This window comes from Alligator mississippiensis, chromosome 10 (genome assembly GCF_030867095.1).
Source record: "Alligator mississippiensis isolate rAllMis1 chromosome 10, rAllMis1, whole genome shotgun sequence".
Taxonomy (NCBI): domain Eukaryota; kingdom Metazoa; phylum Chordata; order Crocodylia; family Alligatoridae; genus Alligator; species Alligator mississippiensis.
The window spans coordinates 48,403,677-48,423,714 of NC_081833.1; the positions used below are offsets into that span (position 1 = coordinate 48,403,677).

The following is a 20,038-nucleotide window of genomic DNA, read 5'->3' on the forward strand; positions in this document are numbered from 1 at the left end:
TTTATGCGAGTACATGACTAGGAGCTTCCAGACCTCACAATCCTGCTCCCATCACCATTAGCTGGTCACTAAAAGTCTTGAGGAATGTGTTGGCCTGGAAGATGCCTGTGCATGACTTTTTTTATTGTGGAGAAGCTGCTGCACATGAGCTTCCAGATGGCTTTTGACAGAAAGGGACCTTGATCTAATGGCAAAGAGACCAAGACAGCTGGGGATCTCATTCTGCTGCAGCCTTTATCTGCCTTCTCAGCTCTTGAGATTCTAACATCTTTTTCCGCCTGCTCTGCCACTGAGGACTTGTAGACCCATAGCTGGGGATTGGGCAGGTTTATTATACTGACAACCTGTACTCATCATGTCACAGCACCATCAAAGGATATATGTAGCTTTTCAGGGAGAAAACCATTGCCATCTGCTGTCTTTGCCACATCCTGATGGTGCTGCTGCTGCTTGGTCTGCAACTGCTAATTCATCAGAGTTACCCCTGCTTATTTCACAGCTAACCTTCCTTGAAGGTCATTCCACTATCCACCACCTGTGGATGTGCTGTGTAGCAGCACAACTCTGCCCCACAGGTTCCTATCAGTATGTTTGTCCGGTGTGGGCCATGTGTTTTATGCTTAGTGTTGTCTGCATTTAATCAGCTTCATAGTTGATTTCCATTACTGAGCACATGCTGCTTTTGGAAGCGATTTAATGATGGACAATATGTTTAATGAGCTTTTCTTGTATGCAAATGTAAGAGGGAGAACTTTTTTCCCCATGCTAATTAGGGAAAACCCCCTCTGTTTATATTCAAGTAAATACAGTACATAAGAAGACTTATTTCTGGGATAAAGCTTTACTGTCAGAAGAAAATTAGAAAATTTTTTTGGTGAAAGTGAAATAAATGTTCCGAGAGCCATTTGTTTATGGGTTATGGATAGACACTATTGTCACAGTATTGTCAGCCAGCAATAAATACTGCTGTTTGTAGTTCAGTCTCTAAGATTTTTCCAAGACATTCTTTGATTCACTAAATGTTCCTGGGGCACCTGATGCCAGGCACTAGGAAGACTGATGCTTACCTAGAGGCTTCATTGTTTTCTCTTATGTTCTTTACAAAAGACAGTTTAAAAAATGCTTAATCTATATCCATTTTAAAAATAAAATATAGGTACTGTACTGTAGAAAGGAATGTGTGTTTGTCCTATGCTTAAATGTGACACAAACTTTTAGTTGTAGTTGTAATATTATAATGTCCCCTGAGTCATATGTTTGGGGCACGACGATTTACAATAGTGTAATGATTCTATCATTACAGTGAATCTGTCATTACCTTTTTATCCTTTTTATATGATGTAATTATGATTCTTTTCTCATTTCACAGTTTATGTTACAAATGGAAAAGGATTTCATTTGAATTTTGTTATCCACAGATAAACCATGTCTGCTCCAGCTGATGAAACTGCAGAAGACCTACCTGTGAGAGATGTAGATTTAAATCTAGCTGGAATCGAAGGACTACAAGGTTTGCACCAGCTGTTATATATTACAGCTACAAACTTTCATCAGTGGCTTCTTTAGGTTCCTTCTAAAAAAGGTTTCTGGAATTCTTGTATACAAAATCTAAGTTCATATAACATTAATTATTTGTGTTAAATTAAAAAAATAAGAGAAAATATAGAGTTCTATTCTTTGTTGATATTGTTACGGATAGAGGAATTACAAGATTTTGAGCACCTGCAAATCCCACTGATTAATTTTCTACATACATTGAAAACATTTTTTTCACTAACTTCAGTAGGAGTAAGACAAGGCACACTGAACTAAATGGGAACTGGAAATACTTGGCTTTTTTTTTTAGAATTGGACCAGCATACATGCAACAGTCTACTCATTTGCTATACAGGAGTGAATTTACTGGGTTTCATTAAATTAATAATTTTTGTCTAGTTATTTGAAAAGATCGTTGTTTCTTTATGAAAGGAAAAGAATACAGGAACTGGGACATCTCCCCCACCGGGATTCAGGATGGACTCTGGGGAGACTCAGCCAGGGAGGACTGAGTTAGGGAACTTCTGGAGGGGCTGGATGTGTTCAAATCGGCAGGTCCAGACGCTCTCCACCCCAGCGTGCTGAGAGAATTGGCAGGGGTCATCGCAGGGCCCCTGGCACAGCTTTACGAGCACTCGTGGTGCTCTGGCCAGGTGCCAGAAGACTGGAAGAAGGCCAGTGTGGTCCCCATTTTCAAAAAAGGGAGGACCCCGGCAACTATAGGCCCACTAGTCTTATTTCGGTCCCTGGGAAGCTCTTTGAGAAAATTATCCAGGAGCACTTCTATGAGGGACCGGCAGTGGGGATGATGCTCAAGGGCAATGAGGATGGGTTCATTAGGGGCAGGTCCTGTCAGACCAGCCTGATACCCTTCAATGATCAGGTAACAAAACATTGGATGCAAGTGTTGCAGTAGATGTAGTCTTTCTGGACTTCAGGAAGGCCTTTGACACTGTCTCCCACCACATTCTCATTAAAAAGCTAGGTGACTGTCTCATTGATGCCTACATAGTCAGATGGGTCACAAATTGGCTAGCGGGCCACACCCAGAGTGTGGTGGTAGATGGATCATATTTGATTTGGAGGGATGTGGGCAATGGAGTACCCCAGGGCTTGGTCCTTGGGCCCATACTGTTCAATTCCTTATTAGCAGCTTGGACAAGGGGGAGAAAAGCGCTCTGTTCAGATTTGCCGACGATGTTGCCCTGTGGGGTCAGGCCAACTCTCAGGATCTCAATATTGCGCTGTTAGACAGGAGGGTGTGACACAATTGCACATATACAAACACACAAATCAGTTTGATGCGCGTGCGCACACACACACACACATATATATACACTACCAGCTCAGGCACATGCATACCTATCACCAATTCAAGCACATACACTATACACCCCAAAAATTAGACACAGATCACTAATTTGTATATCATGCACACAATGACATATATACACACACACACACACTCCACCTATACATACACACAGGTAAGTTCCTAACTTGGATAGTATGGTATGTATGTGTGTGCTTGGGATACTTGGGGGAAGGTTCAGGTGAGAGAGAGAGAGTTAAAGTGTAGGGAGTGAAAGTTGCCAGAACCAGGATTAGAACTGGTAGACTACAGAGAAGGTGGCTGAGGAACTGAGGCTTGGGTTTACTGAAGGTAGACTGGGGCTGGAAACTGAGGCAGACAGCTGAGATTTGGGGGGGGCCAGATAAGTGGTGGCAAGGAGGAGACAGCCAAGAAAGAAACTGAGGCAGAAACCTGGTTGCTCAGGGAAAAAGGAAAAGGCAGCGGGGATAAGGCAGTGGCAAAAAAATGGGGTTTGGAGGCAGAGAGGAGCTCAGGACAGGTGTTGGAGGTGGCAGTGAGCCAGAAGCATGAGAGGGAGAAATAAGACAGAAGTTAGAGGGGCGAGGAGCAGAGATTGGAGCAGGGCCAAACCATAGTAAAGCAAAACCCAACTTAGGGGTCCAAATAACAGTTTTATTAGACAGACAACACAGTACCCAGCCCCATGAAGTTATTGGTTCACACACGCACTCACAATGGCAGCAGGAGAAAGAGACCCTGGAAGGGTTGGAGTCCAGGTAGGGAAGAGAAGCAGAGTCCAAGTCTTTGATTGAAGAGAGGGTGGGGGGTGATAGCTACCTATCCAGGCTGGAAAGGGGTCCTTGTCCAGTAGGTGTTGTCCAGATGGGGATCGCCGGCAGGGCCTCTGGGTAGATAGGTGGTGTGGCATGGTGCTGGTCCAGATGGAGAGGGCATCCCACTGGGTCTGTCTTCACTGCCCCTTTTTATAGGGGCAGACCTTGTGTGACCCTAGTGACAGGAGACATGCCCAGGCAAGGGTCAGCCCCTGGCATACTGAGCATGTGTGCTCCATGCAGGGATATGCAGTTTCGGGTGTCTGTAATGGTAGGGTACAATGGTAGAGTTGCTGGTTCTGCAGGGTCTTTTGTCTTTCAAATGCTAGGTTCTTGTCTCTGTTCCTGGGTGAGGTCTGTGGTTCCTGGATGAATCAATGCGAAGTGATGTCCTGGTCGTTACAAGCCATTCAGTAGAGGCCTGCTACCATTGTATTTCAGTCATTCCCAATCACTCTCATTCGTCCGGGAACCAATTTACATGGGAGGGGTACGTGAATCATACAGTTGCAACACAGGGGATGCCTGGGCAAAGGACACAAGATGCAGGCTTGACATACAAAATGGAAACTTGACATGACTGAGGCTAACTTACATATATAGGCCTAAAACAGTAATCACACAATATAAAAGCAGTACAAACATAATAATTATCACTTATAAAACAGTGGGTATCAATATAAAAAAAGCAGGGAACTTATTTGCAAAGAGGGGAGAAAAAAATAAAACTTACTACCTAAAATAAAATGTTAAAGCTTATCCTACATCTTAGCTTACTTTTATATTTACCTATAGGGAATAGAGAGGGAGAGAAAAAGTCAGAAATGGTTGAGGAAAGGGAGGTAATGCATTTTAAAATAAATTAAAAAAAAAGGAAAATGGGGTTTTGCTACAACGACACCAAGATTTGGGACGAGGTGGGCACGCTAGAAGGGAGAGACAGGGTACATCTAGACCTGGACAGGTTACAGGGGTGGGTGAATGTAGCTAGGTTGGGATTCAATAGTGACAAGTGCAGGGTGCTGCACTTGGGCAGAAAGAACCAGGAGCATACTTATAGGGTAGGGAATTCCTTCTCAAAAGCACAGTGGCAGAAAGAGATCTTGGAGTCATTATCAATTCTAAAATTAACGTGGGCTGCCAACGTGAGGACGCGGTCAGGAAGGCTAACCGCACCTTGTCATGTATCCAGAGATGCATCATGAGCAGGTCCAAGAAGGTGATCCTCCCCCTCTCTACGACACTGGTCAGGCCACAGTTGGAGTACTGCGTCCAGTTCTGGGCACCGCACTTCAGGAGGGATGTGGCCAGCATCGAGAGGGTCCAAAGAAGGGCCACTTGCATGATTGGGGGCACCAGGGCAGACCCTACAAAGAGAGGCTACGGGACTTGAACCTGATCAGCCTTCATAAGAGAAGGCTGAGAGGGGACCTGGTAGCCATCTATAAACTTACCAGGGGGGACCAGAGGGGAATGGGTGAAACTGTTCCCGCGAGCACCTCCCAGAGTAACAAGGAATAATGGCCACAAGTTGATCGAGAGTAGGTTCAGGTTAGATATCAGGAGGCACTACTTCACAGTCAGGGCAGCCAGAGTCTGGAACCAGCTTCCAAGGGAAGTGGTGCTGGCTCCTACCTTAGGGGGTCTTTAAAAGGAGGCTTGATAATTACCTAGCTGGTGTCATATGAGCTTAAACTTACCAGGGGTCATATGAGCCCAGTATTCATTTCTGCCCAGGGCAGGGGGTCAGACTTGATGATCTGATCAGGTCCCTTCCGACCCTACATCTATTAACCTATGAACATTAAACATGTTTATAAAAACCATAAAGATTAGCAGATATACTCCTTTAGATAAAGAATCCAAAACTACATCAAACTTGTTTTTAAATTGTCTTAGATTTCAAGATAGCCATGTGTCTTCAAGTGTTTAGTATGGCTTGTTTTTCTTTGTTAGAATCATCAGCTGCACAGAACGTAAAGGCTCGGCAGGCTGTATCTCGGGTCAGTCATGAGGAGCTAGAAGATCGATTCCTGCGGTTACATGATGAAAACATTTTACTTAAACAACATGCACGAAAGCAAGAGGATAAAATTAAAAGGTTTGAAATGTTATTCTTTTAAGCCAAAATCACATTGGGAGATTACGTGTTTGAAACCTTAATTATCATTGAGTTAAAGTTGTGTAAAAAGACCTTTTTAAAGTGGATGCCTTAGTTCTTCTAACATTTCCCACAGGACACTTATAGGCACATCTGTGCTCTGTGTATCCAGCTTTCTCAACTTGCTCTACTCAGCTTTTTTCCACTTAGAAACAGAACATGGTGCCTGAAAGCAGCAAGCAAAGTTCTTGAGTGACACTTAGTTCCCAGCTACATAGAGATCTCCTGCTGGTATAGAAAAAGACTTTCAGGACTACTGGAATTCTGACACAGCAGAGGTGAAAAATCCAAAAGGGGTAAGAGGGAGGGAAAGGGAAATTAAGGAAGGGAGGGACTGAAAAGAAACAATCAACACATGCAATGTTAGTGGGGAGAGCGAACAGAAGCCAGTACAACCTTCTCATAGTCCGACCAAAACTAAGTTTGGTAAAAGAAGAGATGTAGAAAAAAATAAAGATTCCCCATGCTGTTGTGATGGCGGGTATTATAAGTTACTAGGTGAATATTGATCCCTAATCAGCATGCATGTGAAAATGTGATGGAAGATAACATCATGGAGGAGTTAAAAAAGGGAATACTAACAGAAGGAGAGAAGAAATGGGGGAAATAGTAGACCCAGGTAGCTTATAAGAAAAAAAGAAATGGGTAAATCTAGGATGCATCTATACATGTATGTATATATGCATGTGTTCCAGTCAAAAACAGGATTCAAACATAGTAAAGTTAAGGATTGAGATGTCACCTCATTCAATTAATGACAGAAAGCCCTTAATAACTATACCACAAATGAGCTGTAAAACTAAATGACAGAAACAGGCTCCTTCCCAATATTCAGTAAATGAGCTATCACAAAAATCCTAGTATATGTTAGCTGCAATAGTCTCTCTCACCAATGCAAGCAAGAAGTGGTTTCTGTCTTTGCAGCCTTCACTGAGTGTGGATCCATCACTGAGAATGATCAGTTAGGTGCAGGTTACAATGTTACAGTGATTTCTTTCTCTCTCCTTGAGTAGACATCTTGCCACCAACTCTGGTTTTGTTCTTATACTCTTTAGTTGTATAGCTTCAAAGCATTCCTCCTTGATAGTTGGTTGATTAAAGTGTAAACAGGTAGGGAGGGACCATCATATTACAATTGCTATCTGCTCGGATCCTGTTTTGAGTCGTCCAGTTGTAAAACTTGTTTTTGATCAGTCCAGAGGTTACACTTCACTCATAGAGGATGGGTCTTGATTGACTGAATGGGATACCCTGAGGCATTGCTTACAGGACACTGTTTGGGATAGTTGTTTTAACAGTGGGGCAGAACCCAAAATATTCTAAACCGGTGATGGTCTATGGAGACATTTGCAAAACCCCAAATAGACATTGAATGCCTGTTCTGAGAAATATGCTTTGATCAACAGAGGATGTGTCAACAAGTGGGGATACAGACCCATAAGGAGATGCAGTTATTTATGAATGGTTTAGCATAATAAAACATTGGGTATAATTGCAATTAGCACAGGAGATGAAATCAACTGGGCTTCATTTCGCAAGGACCCAGTCACAATCTTGCATTCCTGTGCAAGATGCACTGTTATTTTAATTTGGTCATTTAAATTTCATTTGTAGTTCTTGCCAAGCTTTCACAGTCATCAGCGTGCATACACACACACACACATTGTAACTTTATTCGGCATTATTGATTAATGCAGGCATGAGTACACAAGACATAGATTCATAGATTGTAGAGTCGGAAGGGACCACAATGGATCATCATGTCTGACCCCCTGCCCCTGGCAGGAAAGAGGACCAAGGTCAGATGACCCCAGCCAGGTGACTATCTAGCCTCCTCTTGAAGACCTCCAAGCTAGGTGATAGCATTACCTCTCTTGGAAGCCCATTCCAGATCCTGGCCACCCTTACTGTGAAAAATTTCTTCCTAATATCTAACCTAAATCCACTCTCAACTAGTTTACACCTGTTATTCCTAGTCTCTCCCTGGGGCGCCTTAGTAAACAGCGCTTCCCCTATTCCCCGTTGACTTCCCCTAATAAATTTATAGGCGGCCACAAGATCTCCCCTCAGCCGTCTCTTGTGAAGGCTGAAGAGATTCAGCTCTCTCAACCTCCCCCCATAGGGTGTATCACAAATAATCATGCAAGTGGCCCTCCTCTGGACCCTCTCCAGATTCCCCGCATCCCTCTTGAAGTGCAGCGCCCAAAACTGGACACAGTGCTCCAACTGCGGCCTGACAGATGCAGCATAGAGGGGGAGCATCACCTCCTTTGTTCTATTAGTCATGCACCTGCTAATGCATGACAAGGTGCGATTGGCCTTGTTGATGACCTCGTTACACTGCCGGCTCATGTTCATCTTGGAGTCAGTTATGACTCCAAGATCCCTCTCTGCCTCCGAGCTACTGAGAAGGACACTCCTCAACCTATAGGTGTGCTGGGGATTCCTCCTTCCCAGGTGGAGTACCTTACATTTATCTTCATTAAATTGCATCCTATTTCTCTCTGCCCATTGATCCAACCTGTCCAGGTCAGCCTGAATCTGCTCCCTGCCCTCTGGTGTACTAACTTTGCCCCATAACTTGGTATCATCAGCGAACTTGGAGAGGGTGCTCTCCACACCCTCGTCCAAATCGCTGATGAAGATACTGAATAATACCAGTCAGAGGACCGAACCCTGCGGGACCCCAATGCCCACCTCCCTCCAGGCCGAGAAGGAACCATCCACCACCACTCTCTGGGTGCGATCCCTAAGCCAGTTGGCCACCCACCTGACCGTGTAGGCATCCACTCCACAGTCTGCTAGCTTCCCAATAAGGATAGGGTGCGAAACTGTGTCGAAGGTCTTCCTAAAGTCCAGGAAGATGACATCAGCCTCAGCTCCCGCATCCAGGCAGTCTGTGACCTTGTCATAGAAGGCTACAAGGTTTTTTAGGCAGGATCTGCCTGTGACAAACTGTTGCTGGTTTCCCCTCAGCATCGTTTCCCCTGCTGGGCCTGCAAAAATGTGTTCTTTGATTATTTTCTCTAGCATTTTCTCAGGAATAGAGGTAAGACTGACTGGTCTAAAGTTACCCGGCTCATCCCTTCTCCCTTTCTTGAAAATGGGCACCACATTAGCCCTTCTCCAGTCCTCAGGGACCTGACCAGAGCACAAGAAGTGCTTGAACAGCTGTGCCAGCGGCTCAGCTATGTCACTGGCCAATTCTTTCAGCAGCCATGGATGGAGGTTATCTGGGCCTGCTGACATTTACTGCAGAGTTGTTTAATTAGCTCTGTAGTAAATGTCTTGGTGTCTACACATGCAGTGCTATTAAGACAGAGTAAACTAATTAATCAGCCTTTACGAAATAGCAAGTATTTGCTTTGCATTCGGATTCAGCCGATTCAGAGGACAATGATTCAGTTCGGAGATTCAAATCACCATTCCAATTCGATTTGGCAGAATCAGGTACAAAAGATTTGGCGCCACTTTGGATATTCAGCCCATAGACTAAACAGGTAGCTAACACAGCTGTCTCCAACCAGTAAGTTGGCTGGGGTTGGGGGAGCGGGGAGGGAAGGAGGGAAGGATTGGGGCTGGGGCTGGGGCTGGGACAAGCTGCCCAGCCAAGCCAGGGGGCAGTGTTACTCAGGGAGGGGGGCGGGATGCGGGCTCAGCAGCACTGGGAGCGGGGACTCTGCCCCGCTGCCGTTTACCCACCTGGAGCAGGGAGTGGGGCAGGATGCAGGCACAGCTCCTTGCAGGTGAGGGGGAAAGCGACAGAGGGCATAGTCTTCGCTCCCAGTGCTGCCACACCCACATCCTGCACCGGCTGGGCAAGTGGTGGCAGGGCAAAGCCTCTGCTCCAAGTGCTGATGCTAGGGCTATGCCCTGTTGCCGCTTGCCCTCTTAGGCCCGGAGTGAGCTGCGCCTATATCGCCGCCCTCTCCTCCCTCCCTGCTGTGGCTAGGCAAGCGGCAGCAGGGCATAGTCCCCGTTCCCAGCGCTGCTGCACCCTCATCATCACTTGGAGTGGGGACTCTGCCCTGATGCTGCTTGCCAGCCCACACAGGAGAATTGTCACTGCCACCACTTGCCAGTTGGCATGGCCAGGCGCAGGATGTCAGCACGGCAGTACTGGGAGTGGAGGCTATGCCCTGCTGCTCCTTGCACCCTTCTGCCCGGAGTGAGCCATGCCTACATCCCACCCCTCACACCGCCCCAGCTGGGCAAGCGGCAGCAGGGCATAGCCCCCTGCTCCAAGTGCTGCCACACCCGCATCCTGTGTCCCTCCCACCCCCCATCCTCCTTCCCAAGTCCTGCACCCCTCACCCCGGCTGTGCAGCTTGTCCCAGCCCTAGCCCCAATTCCTCCCTCCCCCACACCTGTTTTCTCCCCCTCCCCTAACCCCAACAGACTTACCAGCTGGAGGCAGTTGTATCAGCTGCCTGTTTAGTCTATGGCCAAATCGTCAATTCAGAGCTTTTAATTGGTCTCCTGATTCAATTCGCATTCGGAGAGTCGGTCCCTGAATCGGGCCAAATCTCTGAATTGACTTAGCTATTGAAGCTTCACACACCCCTACAAATTAACTTTGCTGCAGATTAGTACTTGTAAATACAAGTGCTGTCCTGCAGTGGAGTTTTTTACTCTGCAGGAATACACATGTAGAGGCTGACACAGCTGGCTGGAGCACGAGGTTGTTTTAGCGTGGGAGCTGCCTGCTGGCTAACCCTGCACTGGAGCACATGCCCCAGCCAGCCCTTCCGCAGCACGTTAAGCCAGATTGGAGCAGCCCTGGGCTGCTCTGACACAGCTTAACATGCTGCGGTCCCAGGCATACTTGTAAACACAGCACCTGGGAGCAATAAACTCTAATACAATACACACCAGAGTTTATTGCTTCACCTTAATACTACATGTAGATGCACCCTGCATGTTTTACGGTCAAGAAAGCTAACTCAAGCGGTCAATTTTGAATATATACAAGAACAATTAAATATGTAAAGAAAAATTAATTTCAGTATTCTAGTTCAAAATATTTCTTCCATGTTTCCTTAGAGCATGAAAATATCTCTGTCCTGTTTTTTAATCCCACCTAACACCCATCTTCTGTGTTGGAACTCTCTTGGATTCTCCTTTGCACCTGAAAATAGGTTACATTTGTTCTTGACAATATCTGCTGTCATACTATTGTCTTTTTCAGGCAGTAATAGTACAGAAGTATTGATAGTCTTTTACACTTAGGATTATATCTTATACCAGAGCTTCTTAAGCTTTTTCATAGTGTGGAATGCATCTCGATGGGAAAATTGACTTTAAACCACCTCCTTTCTGATTTGTTACTGTGAAGATCACCTTCTCTTCATTCCAAATCATATAACATTCTCTTAGCTACCACAAAATAACTTACCTCTAGAAGTGCTAGAAAGAGTTTAAGCTTTTTAGCAGCTCAAGGAGGAGATGTAGTTCTCCATGATGACCCACAGAGCACAATTTAGAGAATATGTTTATAATATGGCATAGGTTGGGTACTGTCAGTTTATCCGAAACAATTAATGGGTAGTTTGTATGTACTGAATATTTTTTATTCAAGAATGAGCAGAAACCATTCCTACCACTTTCAGTTTTGAATGAACCATGCTTCCTTCTCCATGGGTTGAATTGCATCTTTTTGGTGCAGGAGGATTTGAAAATCTGTACAGAGGTACTTTCTTCTCTTGCACCTCAGAGAGCCCATCTCTATTGGGATTCTTGGTATGGATCTGGGCAAGAGCAAAAAAATTATGCCCACACTAGGAATCAAGGGTTTCTAATACAGGCAGCCCCCGCTTAGCGTGCTCTTAATTGGTTTCTGAAAAACCGAGCGTTAAGCGAAACTGAAAGTATTTGATGACCCAAGATGGAACTGCAAGTGTTTTTAATGAGCCACGATGGCGACCGCGAGCATTATAACAAAACTCGCTGAGTGCTAAGTGAAATCAGGTATCAATTTAAAATGAGTGTTATAGTGAAATAGCGCTATGCGAAACAGTGTTAAGCAGCCTGTACAGAGAGATTCAGCAAATTGTTCTCTCCCATCTTCCCACCTTTATCTATCCTTGTGGGACCTGACTAGAGTCTGGTCCTATGTCAGCTTGTTTTCTGGTTCTTTCTTAGCAATTCTCCTCAATAGTATTAGGTTTATCTCTTCAACAGCTTGAAAAAAATCTTTACCCCCTTCTAAATGTCCTACAGTTTTAATTTATCTAGGTCTCTTATTGGTTTTTTTTTTTAAATTCCAGAACAGAAAAAAAGGAGCCTCCAATCAGCTTGGTCTATACACGTCATTATTTTTATATGCTTGCACTGAGTTTTTTTTAATTTTTCTCTGGGCAGTGTTATTAAAATGAGGCTATTTTGCATGTCAAAAGGCAATTAAGATTGCTCAGGCATGTGGCACTTGGAGTACCCAAGACTTATCATGCAGCAACATTTGACAGTGGGTAGAACAACATTACAATTATGCTGGGATATATATATATTTATGCTTCATAAGCTGTGATCATAAGCCAATCACTGAAATGTATTATGAATAAACTTCCTCTGTGATTGAGGCTTTTCCATAAATCTCTGATCCAGAACTCTCAAAATCAGTAAAAGAATTCATGTCAGGTCATTTTTACCTCTATGATATACCTTGCATCTTTCCCTGAAGCTCTTGATTGTGTCTAATGCTAGGTATAAATTAGCAGACCAGATGCCCTGCTGGTCTTATTCTGTATAGCATTTTTTATGTTTCAGGGTTGGGAAAAAAAGTATTGTGGGCTGATTAAACTCACCTAATGCCACCTGGATCTAAATGCTAGGGTGTGCTAATTGCTTTTTTGTTTTGTTTTGTTTTGTTTTGTTTTGTTTTTAACAAAAATGAAACCGTCAGTTCATTGTCTGTTCAGTCTATGAGAAAAAAACCGTTGACAACTGAGCTGTAATTCTCTTCCCAATATCCTAATATCTTGAAGTGTGGATTGAATATGCAGTAGAACTACATCTCATAAAGTATTTACAAGCAAGTTATTTATTTTGTGACATCGAAAAGTTATTAAGGATTTTTTTGTTTCACTTTTTGTTCTTTTAAGTAAAAGCTTCTGTCTGTAACTATATCAATTTAAAAAAAAATCTTTTACACAAATGAAGTGTGTCTTTTATTTTCTATCTTCCATCTGGGCCTGCAAAAGGGGAGTCTCTGTAAGCTAGATACAGCTCTTGAAGATGTGCGACCAATTTTGTAAAGTCTTGAACTTGTCTCTCTCATCAAAGCTACCTTTTCTTTCTTTGTACGCCAAGTTTTTTCATATACTGCTGGGCATGTTTTCTGTTCTTGTATATTACATCACCCCTATGTGCCCTCTCTGTCTTTTGTTCTGACTTACCAGTGTTTATCAAAACTAAAAGAAATCAAAGGTACAAACCATGAAATGCCAAAAGCAAAATTTGTATCCTTTTAAAGACAGATGAAAACCATACCCTCTGTATCTAATTATATTCTACAGCTAACCATTACTTCTCTTAAATCTAGTGGTATTATTTACCCAGTATAAAATACAGTATGGCAATGTGAACTATTAAGTCTCTCTTTCCTTAGTAGTTTTTCAGGCATGCCCACCTACACATTTTAACATTTTAGAACTGAAATGTGGTTTTAAATCCTACAGTGATACTGGAAACAGTACATCACTAGAATGCTGCATATTATTACCATGCTTTCAGTAGTTTAATGTTTTGTGGAATTGTAGCTTTTATACATTACCCCACCACATCCCAAAACTGTAACTTTACTTAACAGCACACAGAGTTCCTATATAAGGTCATGCGTTAAAAATTACATTTAAGGAGCATATGGAGTAAATATGTGTCCTCTCTTTACTAACTCTAAATGATAAGCCTTAGGAAACTGTTATTTGTCAGTGCTATAAAGCAGATTGCTGCCCAGTGTTTTCAATTATCTTCAAAGAGTTCTTCACAGGCAGTAATAGTTATATCAAAACCTGAAATTTATTATTCAGGTTCTACGCTGAAGTCTTCACAGTGATTATGTTCCTTTCAACAGAATGCTTTTTATGCTGACTTTTCACATTCTTTTTCATCTTTTTATTATTTCCCCAGAATGGCCACCAAGTTAATACGGCTCGTTAATGACAAGAAAAGGGCTGAGCAGGTTGGTGGCGGCCCCAAGCGGCTGGGCCAGGATGTGGAACTGGAAGAAATGATTGAGCAGCTCCAAGAGAAAGTTCGTAAGCTTGAGAAACAAAATGAGGGTATCCGCAACAAACTAATTTCAACCAAACAGCAGCTCCAAGTTCAAGGCCATCGGCACACACCATATAGCTACGTTCAATCTCGCATTAATACTGGTCTCAAAAAAGTGAATGAGGCTGTTGGTATCCAAGACCATGCCAGGAAAGGTATAGTTAAAATCCTTAGGACTTTTAATCGATAATATCCTACTCATTAGGGCTTCCCTGAGGTAGCAGGCACATACCAGTTTCTCACTTTGTCTCTTTCATTGACAATAAGTTCTTTCAAGAAATGCTCAAGAACAGTTCTGTTTTTCCTTTGTAAAGTAGTGTCCTATTTATTATGCTATATTGTTTGCAGTATACATCATCACTAGCTTGAGAAGCTATCATGGTTTTTCAGTTTAACTAGTTATCAAATACAAAGTGTTACAATATAGTATAACTTCAGAGTTTTCTTACTTTAATTTAAAGTATCTGTTAAAGGTAAGGGTAAAATATGACATATATGGGGGGAGGAAAAAAGTTTAGCCTTAACACATTACAGCAAAGGTCTACACTTGAAACTTGTTTGCACATATTTTTCCTTATTTACTTCTAGTACTGTCTTCTAGTCTCAAATACATGCATGCACAATGCGACATAACTGTGAAAAAATTATTACATGTATAGATTTTGGAGAACATGTAATGAAATGCAGTCATACTTCATGGAGATTCTTATATTTATGATATACTGTTTTTTTTGTGGGAAGAGGAAGAGTTTGAACAAAAGTAGGAACAAGTTCTTGCTCTCAGTGCTGCACATTTGTTACAAATATATAAGAAAATTAAATTTTTGATATTTTAAATTTTCATGGAGAGAAACTTTATAAAGTAGTTTTATTCAGATAATTAATTTTATCTATCCAGATAACTTAAAGTAGTTATTTAGAGCCTTTTCCAAAATTCTTTGACTCAACAGGAGTTTCTTATTAACTTCTTCAGGTTTTGAGTCGCGTACCTGGCTGGATACATTACATATTTTTCCTTTTTCAAACTTTCAGGTTCTTTAATTAATAGACTACCTGTGCCTTTGCAGTCAGTCAATATTAAGATTCAGTTATTGCAGATGTTCAACCTCCCCGAAAATAAATGATTCTAACACTTTTAGATGGGCAGTAGTGTTTATGGAGTATAAAATATTTAACACTCAATCATTTTTGTTTTTTCATTGCTTGTGATGTTGACAGTTATTTTTTTTATTCCCCATAGTAGATTTTTTTTTTACAGTGCCTTAACTGAAGATAGTGCAGAAACATTATACCAAAAATATTCTATAATGGTATGAATTGCATTCAGTTTGCAAAATTAAACTGCCATGGTCTGGGCCTACTGCTGCAAATCTTGTTCAGTTATATTGTTAAGTAGAGATCCCTTCCATTTGTTTCACAACTCTATGTTGAAATTAGGGTGCTACATTTTTATTTACTTATTTTATTCATTTGCTTCCCAAAAAAGTTCTCATTTGCTTACTTTAAGATAAATTTCAAACCAGCATCTAGGGAGGGTCCAGGCTAAAAAGCCAAGTGAAAATTTGAATGTTATATCTGATATGAGTCTGCACTTCTGTAAATTCCTTCTCTAAAGTTTTGGATGCCTTTTATAGGGTTAGCAGAATGTAACACACAAATCAAAAGCTTACATCTTTAATAAGGTACCTTCTGCCCCTCCACCCCTCCTCAGCAGGACAAAGATACTATACTAAAGTGTTTGCCATAAGAGAATCACTTGGATGCGCTCTCAGCTGCTCCTTTTGCATAGTAAATGGTATAAACACTTTTGGTATGGTTTGGGGAGTATTTCTAGGTTTCTTGAATATCTATGGTCTTTGTAAACCTTTGCAGTCTGATAATCTTACAGTAGCTAGAATTTTTGCTCATCAGGCTGTATTTCAAATTTACTTCTCAATAGATCAGAGGACCGCCATTACAGCTCTTCTGAGATGGTAGGAATGCTTGAAAAGATCTTTGTTTCCTCTCTTGTCTCAGGAGGCAAGACATTTCCTTAAGTAGTGCATCTGGGACAGCAATTCTTTTTAATGTAGTTAGCAGATTCAGGAATGCCTTAGCAGACTACTGAGGTCAGTACCACTGTTCAGATTGGTAACTAATGGCATTTATACACATACTTTTTTGTTCCGCAGTTTGCCTGAGATCTGCTGTTTTGGAGGAGACTCAATTAATCGAGTCTGCTCTGCACACGAGCTAAGGCGAACTGCACTGCACCACATGCAGTTGTATAAGCAGCGAAATGTGCATTAGTACACAGAAAATGGCAGCAGGGCACTTTTGAACCAAAGCACCGCTGATGTGTTGTAGTTCAAAAGTGTGCTGCTGCCATTTTCTCAGCGTTGATGCACATTTCACCACTTATACAACTGCAAGCGTTGCAGTGACAAGCGCTTTTTCAAAGTGCCTGGTGCTATAGCACTTGCATGTGTAAAATGCCCTGTAATTCTGAGTGAATTGCCTGATTAGTATCAAATGAGATTGCCTGGACATAATTTGCATGTTATGAATGAGAACAACAGTTAAGCAAGGAATACTCAGAATATCAAAGAGTACGGTATTTGGCTGTTGCTTGGGATAACCTAGCTAATTAGAAAGTCAAACAGATCTTTGGAAATATATAAAAGGTCAGGTCATATCAGTCCGAAAGGTGACTTAGTAGGCCAGGCTGTTTATTTGGCCATTTCCTGAACTTGCCAGTGTTCTTGTATCTTAAAAATCTCATAACTCACACTCCAACCCCATATAGTTTGTCTTTGTGCCTGGTTTGTTGAATGTAGTATATACTAAGCTTAAAAATGCACAGTGAGCATAACACTCCAACCCTACTATAATTAGAAAGCCTTTAAGTAGTGTCAGCTGGCTGACATCAGGCATGGGGGAAGCATGTTATATTTTGAATAACCATAGAAGCCAACCAGATTTTAATGATCACAAAAGAAGGTACCCATGTAGATGTATTTCACCTCTTTAGTATGTGTGCCAATTAATTGTTATCTTGTTGTTGAACCTTCCTTCAAACATCCCTGTCTTCCTCAAGGACATATCTCTTACCATCTTCCAGGTGTGATATGACAGCCTTAAAACTTCTTACTCATTATATTCTTGGCAGTCCAGCCAAACCCAACACTATCTTCCAGGAAGGGAGCCAGAAGGGGGGACTTTATTAAATAAACTGCAGGTGAAAGGGATGGAGGCCTGGTAGAAGCTGAGGTGTCAAGCCAGTGGCAGTGGAATATAGAGACTTTAGTCTATCCAACACTTGTAGCTGTAGAAAGGTGGCAGCTGCAATGGTTGAAATCTGGAAGGTGCATCTGTAGAGATTGTTTTACACATTGATACACTAATTGCTTGATGCTGCAGGTGCTGATTTGGGTATGCTAGTGCTTCAGTTACTGTTCAGCTAACAAGGCTCTTCAAGGAAGTTGTTTCTAGCTCGTTTCCTTCAGTGGGATTTTGTAGAGGCAGTGTCTTGCAGGAGTGAAAAACAGGGTATTTCCCAACGGTAGTTCACTAGATGCATTCCTTCATAAAGTTACACTGACCATATCATGTTCACACTAATTTAAAACTTAGATTCTAGCATTAGAAAGGAACTAAAGGACCTTTAAATATGCCTGGGATCAGTCTATGACATGTTAAGACTTGGGGTTCTGTAGCTTCTTCCATCAGTAGCCCCTCTAGTGTTACTCTGTAGAGATAGAAAAAGTAAGAGGCCAGAATAATTACTGGTGAATAACTATTTTTAGCATGTCTTTAGTGTCAAGTTTTTTTGTACTGGAGCTGACCTCTGTATTCTCTCTTAAATTAATGTAAAACTATGTAGATGGCCCATACCAAAACGTATGACATCTCCCTGTAATTGTGTATACTTGATAATGTCCTCAGTGTAGTATTGATGTATGAGTGGTGTAATGCATATTCTGAATTAATATATTCTATAATTTATTTGATAAAAGAAATACCCTTTATATTATCTACATACTAGGCATAAATATTTATATTGTCTATTGCTGCCTTTATTAAAGATTAGTAAATGCTTTTTCATTAAATTCAATATAAAAATATAAATCTCTAAAATTGTTGTTGTTTTAGGAATGAGATTTCAAGATTTAGAACTAAGATCCCCTCAACCCATACTGCCAAGATATGGACACAGTTTGCTTGAAGAAGCAAGGGCTGAGAGAAGAAATCTGTAGGTCTTTTTTATTATTTTCTATAATTTAAATGTATTGAAGTAAGAGAGGCAGCACATTTTTTCAAGACCTATAGGTCTTAGAAATATGGGGTTTAGGTTCTAAAATTGCTAATAGTGATACCAGCAATACTGCCAAGAATTCCAAGATTGGAAAAAATAGATATCCTTTTATAAATTGCAGTAGAGAAAGGAATTTATTATGGTAGACTGTAGATATAATAGAACCTAGTGTTTTTGCAGAGTTATTTTCCTAACTCACCTATCAATATCAGGGTTTGTATATTAATGAGGGTTACACCAATCCACAGTGACCAGCTGCACAGAACTGCCAAAGTGGTCCAACTGTTTACTGCAACGTTTATTTCAAGGTAAACTCCTCCTCCAGTCAGCTCACGCAACTCCTAATAAACTCCAGCAAATAGCTGAGTAGCTTATCCCTACTTGAGCCTCTTATTGCAAATTAAATAGTTTGAGAACTGCCCTGATACAAATATTCTACATTGTATTTTTCTGTAGTTACAGTATGGCCAGGAGTTAAAATTACCTTAGGGATTTTATTAACTGTAGGTGTCAAGAAGGTTAGTTTTGTTTCATTAAAACAATGGTAATTCCTGCATGATAGTGTCCCCTAGCTCCTGGGTGAAAAGAAGAGCCTTAATTGCCTCTCTTACTTCATTTTCCTGATATTGCTTTAAGTTCCAGTAGCTTATCACTATACAACAAATGAGCTTGATTCCAGTTAAAAGACTGATTTCAAATCATGGTATATAAGAATCATACTTTATTATTGAGTAAATATGCAGTAACCTATGTTATCCAGTTAGGTTCCCCTTCCTTTGGAAACTTGTGCCCTAAATCTCCGAATCCCAGAAGGCTGGCAAGGGCCAGAGCTATACACATTGAGTGTCTGATCTTCTGTTTTCCTCAGCAACACATCATCTGTGGTAATAAAACTGATAAATGCAAATTTATGATGCTTCAAAACACAAGAAAGGGTTAAAAGCCCAATATTTTCAGAGGTTTCCAGATCCAACAAGGCTTACAAAGAACTAACCACAGATGCTTTGACCTCAAGTTGGGGCACCCATCTTAGACACTAAGTCAATAGCAAACATATGGTCAGACAAACTCAAGATACAACATATAAATCTACTAGAGTTAATAACTACCAACTGTAGCCAACTCACCAAACGTTTTATAGTGGAAAAAGCTTGTAATAAAGACAGACAACAAGGTAACTACAGACAGTATTGCCTCTGTGAATACAGTGGGGAAAAATTTGAGATTACTTTGCCAAGAAACAGTCAAAATCTGGAGGAACTCAGTTACCAGTATACCCTTTTCTAATGCATGTGATGTGTTGACATGATCACCCTTGGTGCAAACCCAGATCAGATGACACTCAGTTGAGATATCACCTCTACAAAATAAAGTCTACTATTCATAAAAATTAATAATTTTGATTCAGAATCCCCAAATTGTACTGGCCAACACTGTCTTATCTCTAAATATAGGAATAAAATGGGGTTCCTTGTTTTAGTCCATTCAAGATAGATATGTTAATCTTTTTAAGCTTCAAAATGTTTTGGTGCCATAAAGTTAAGTATGTCATGCTTACTATGTCATGCCTTAGTTAGTGACTCTGTGCTGGACAAATGAGAACTTAGTTCTATTGTAAATGTGGCTGA

At 41.5% G+C, this 20,038-nt stretch overlaps 1 protein-coding gene across 3 annotated transcripts in view; it reads left to right on the forward strand.

The window, feature by feature from the left end:
* RPGRIP1L (RPGRIP1 like) overlaps positions 1–20,038 on the forward strand; it is an 82,760-nt gene that overhangs the window by 17,467 nt on the left and 45,255 nt on the right. For 2 of the 3 annotated variants that reach the window (XM_059713788.1, XM_019497455.2), the window contains exons 2-5: positions 1,419–1,510; positions 5,641–5,785; positions 13,973–14,271; positions 18,248–18,347. In XM_059713788.1, the coding sequence (XP_059569771.1) occupies positions 1,426–1,510; positions 5,641–5,785; positions 13,973–14,271; positions 18,248–18,347 (629 nt within the window). In that variant the 5' untranslated portion in view covers positions 1,419–1,425. Of the gene's footprint in view, positions 1–1,418; positions 1,511–5,640; positions 5,786–13,972; positions 14,272–18,247; positions 18,348–20,038 lie in introns of those variants that run through there. The other variant, XM_059713789.1, reaches the window with a different exon arrangement.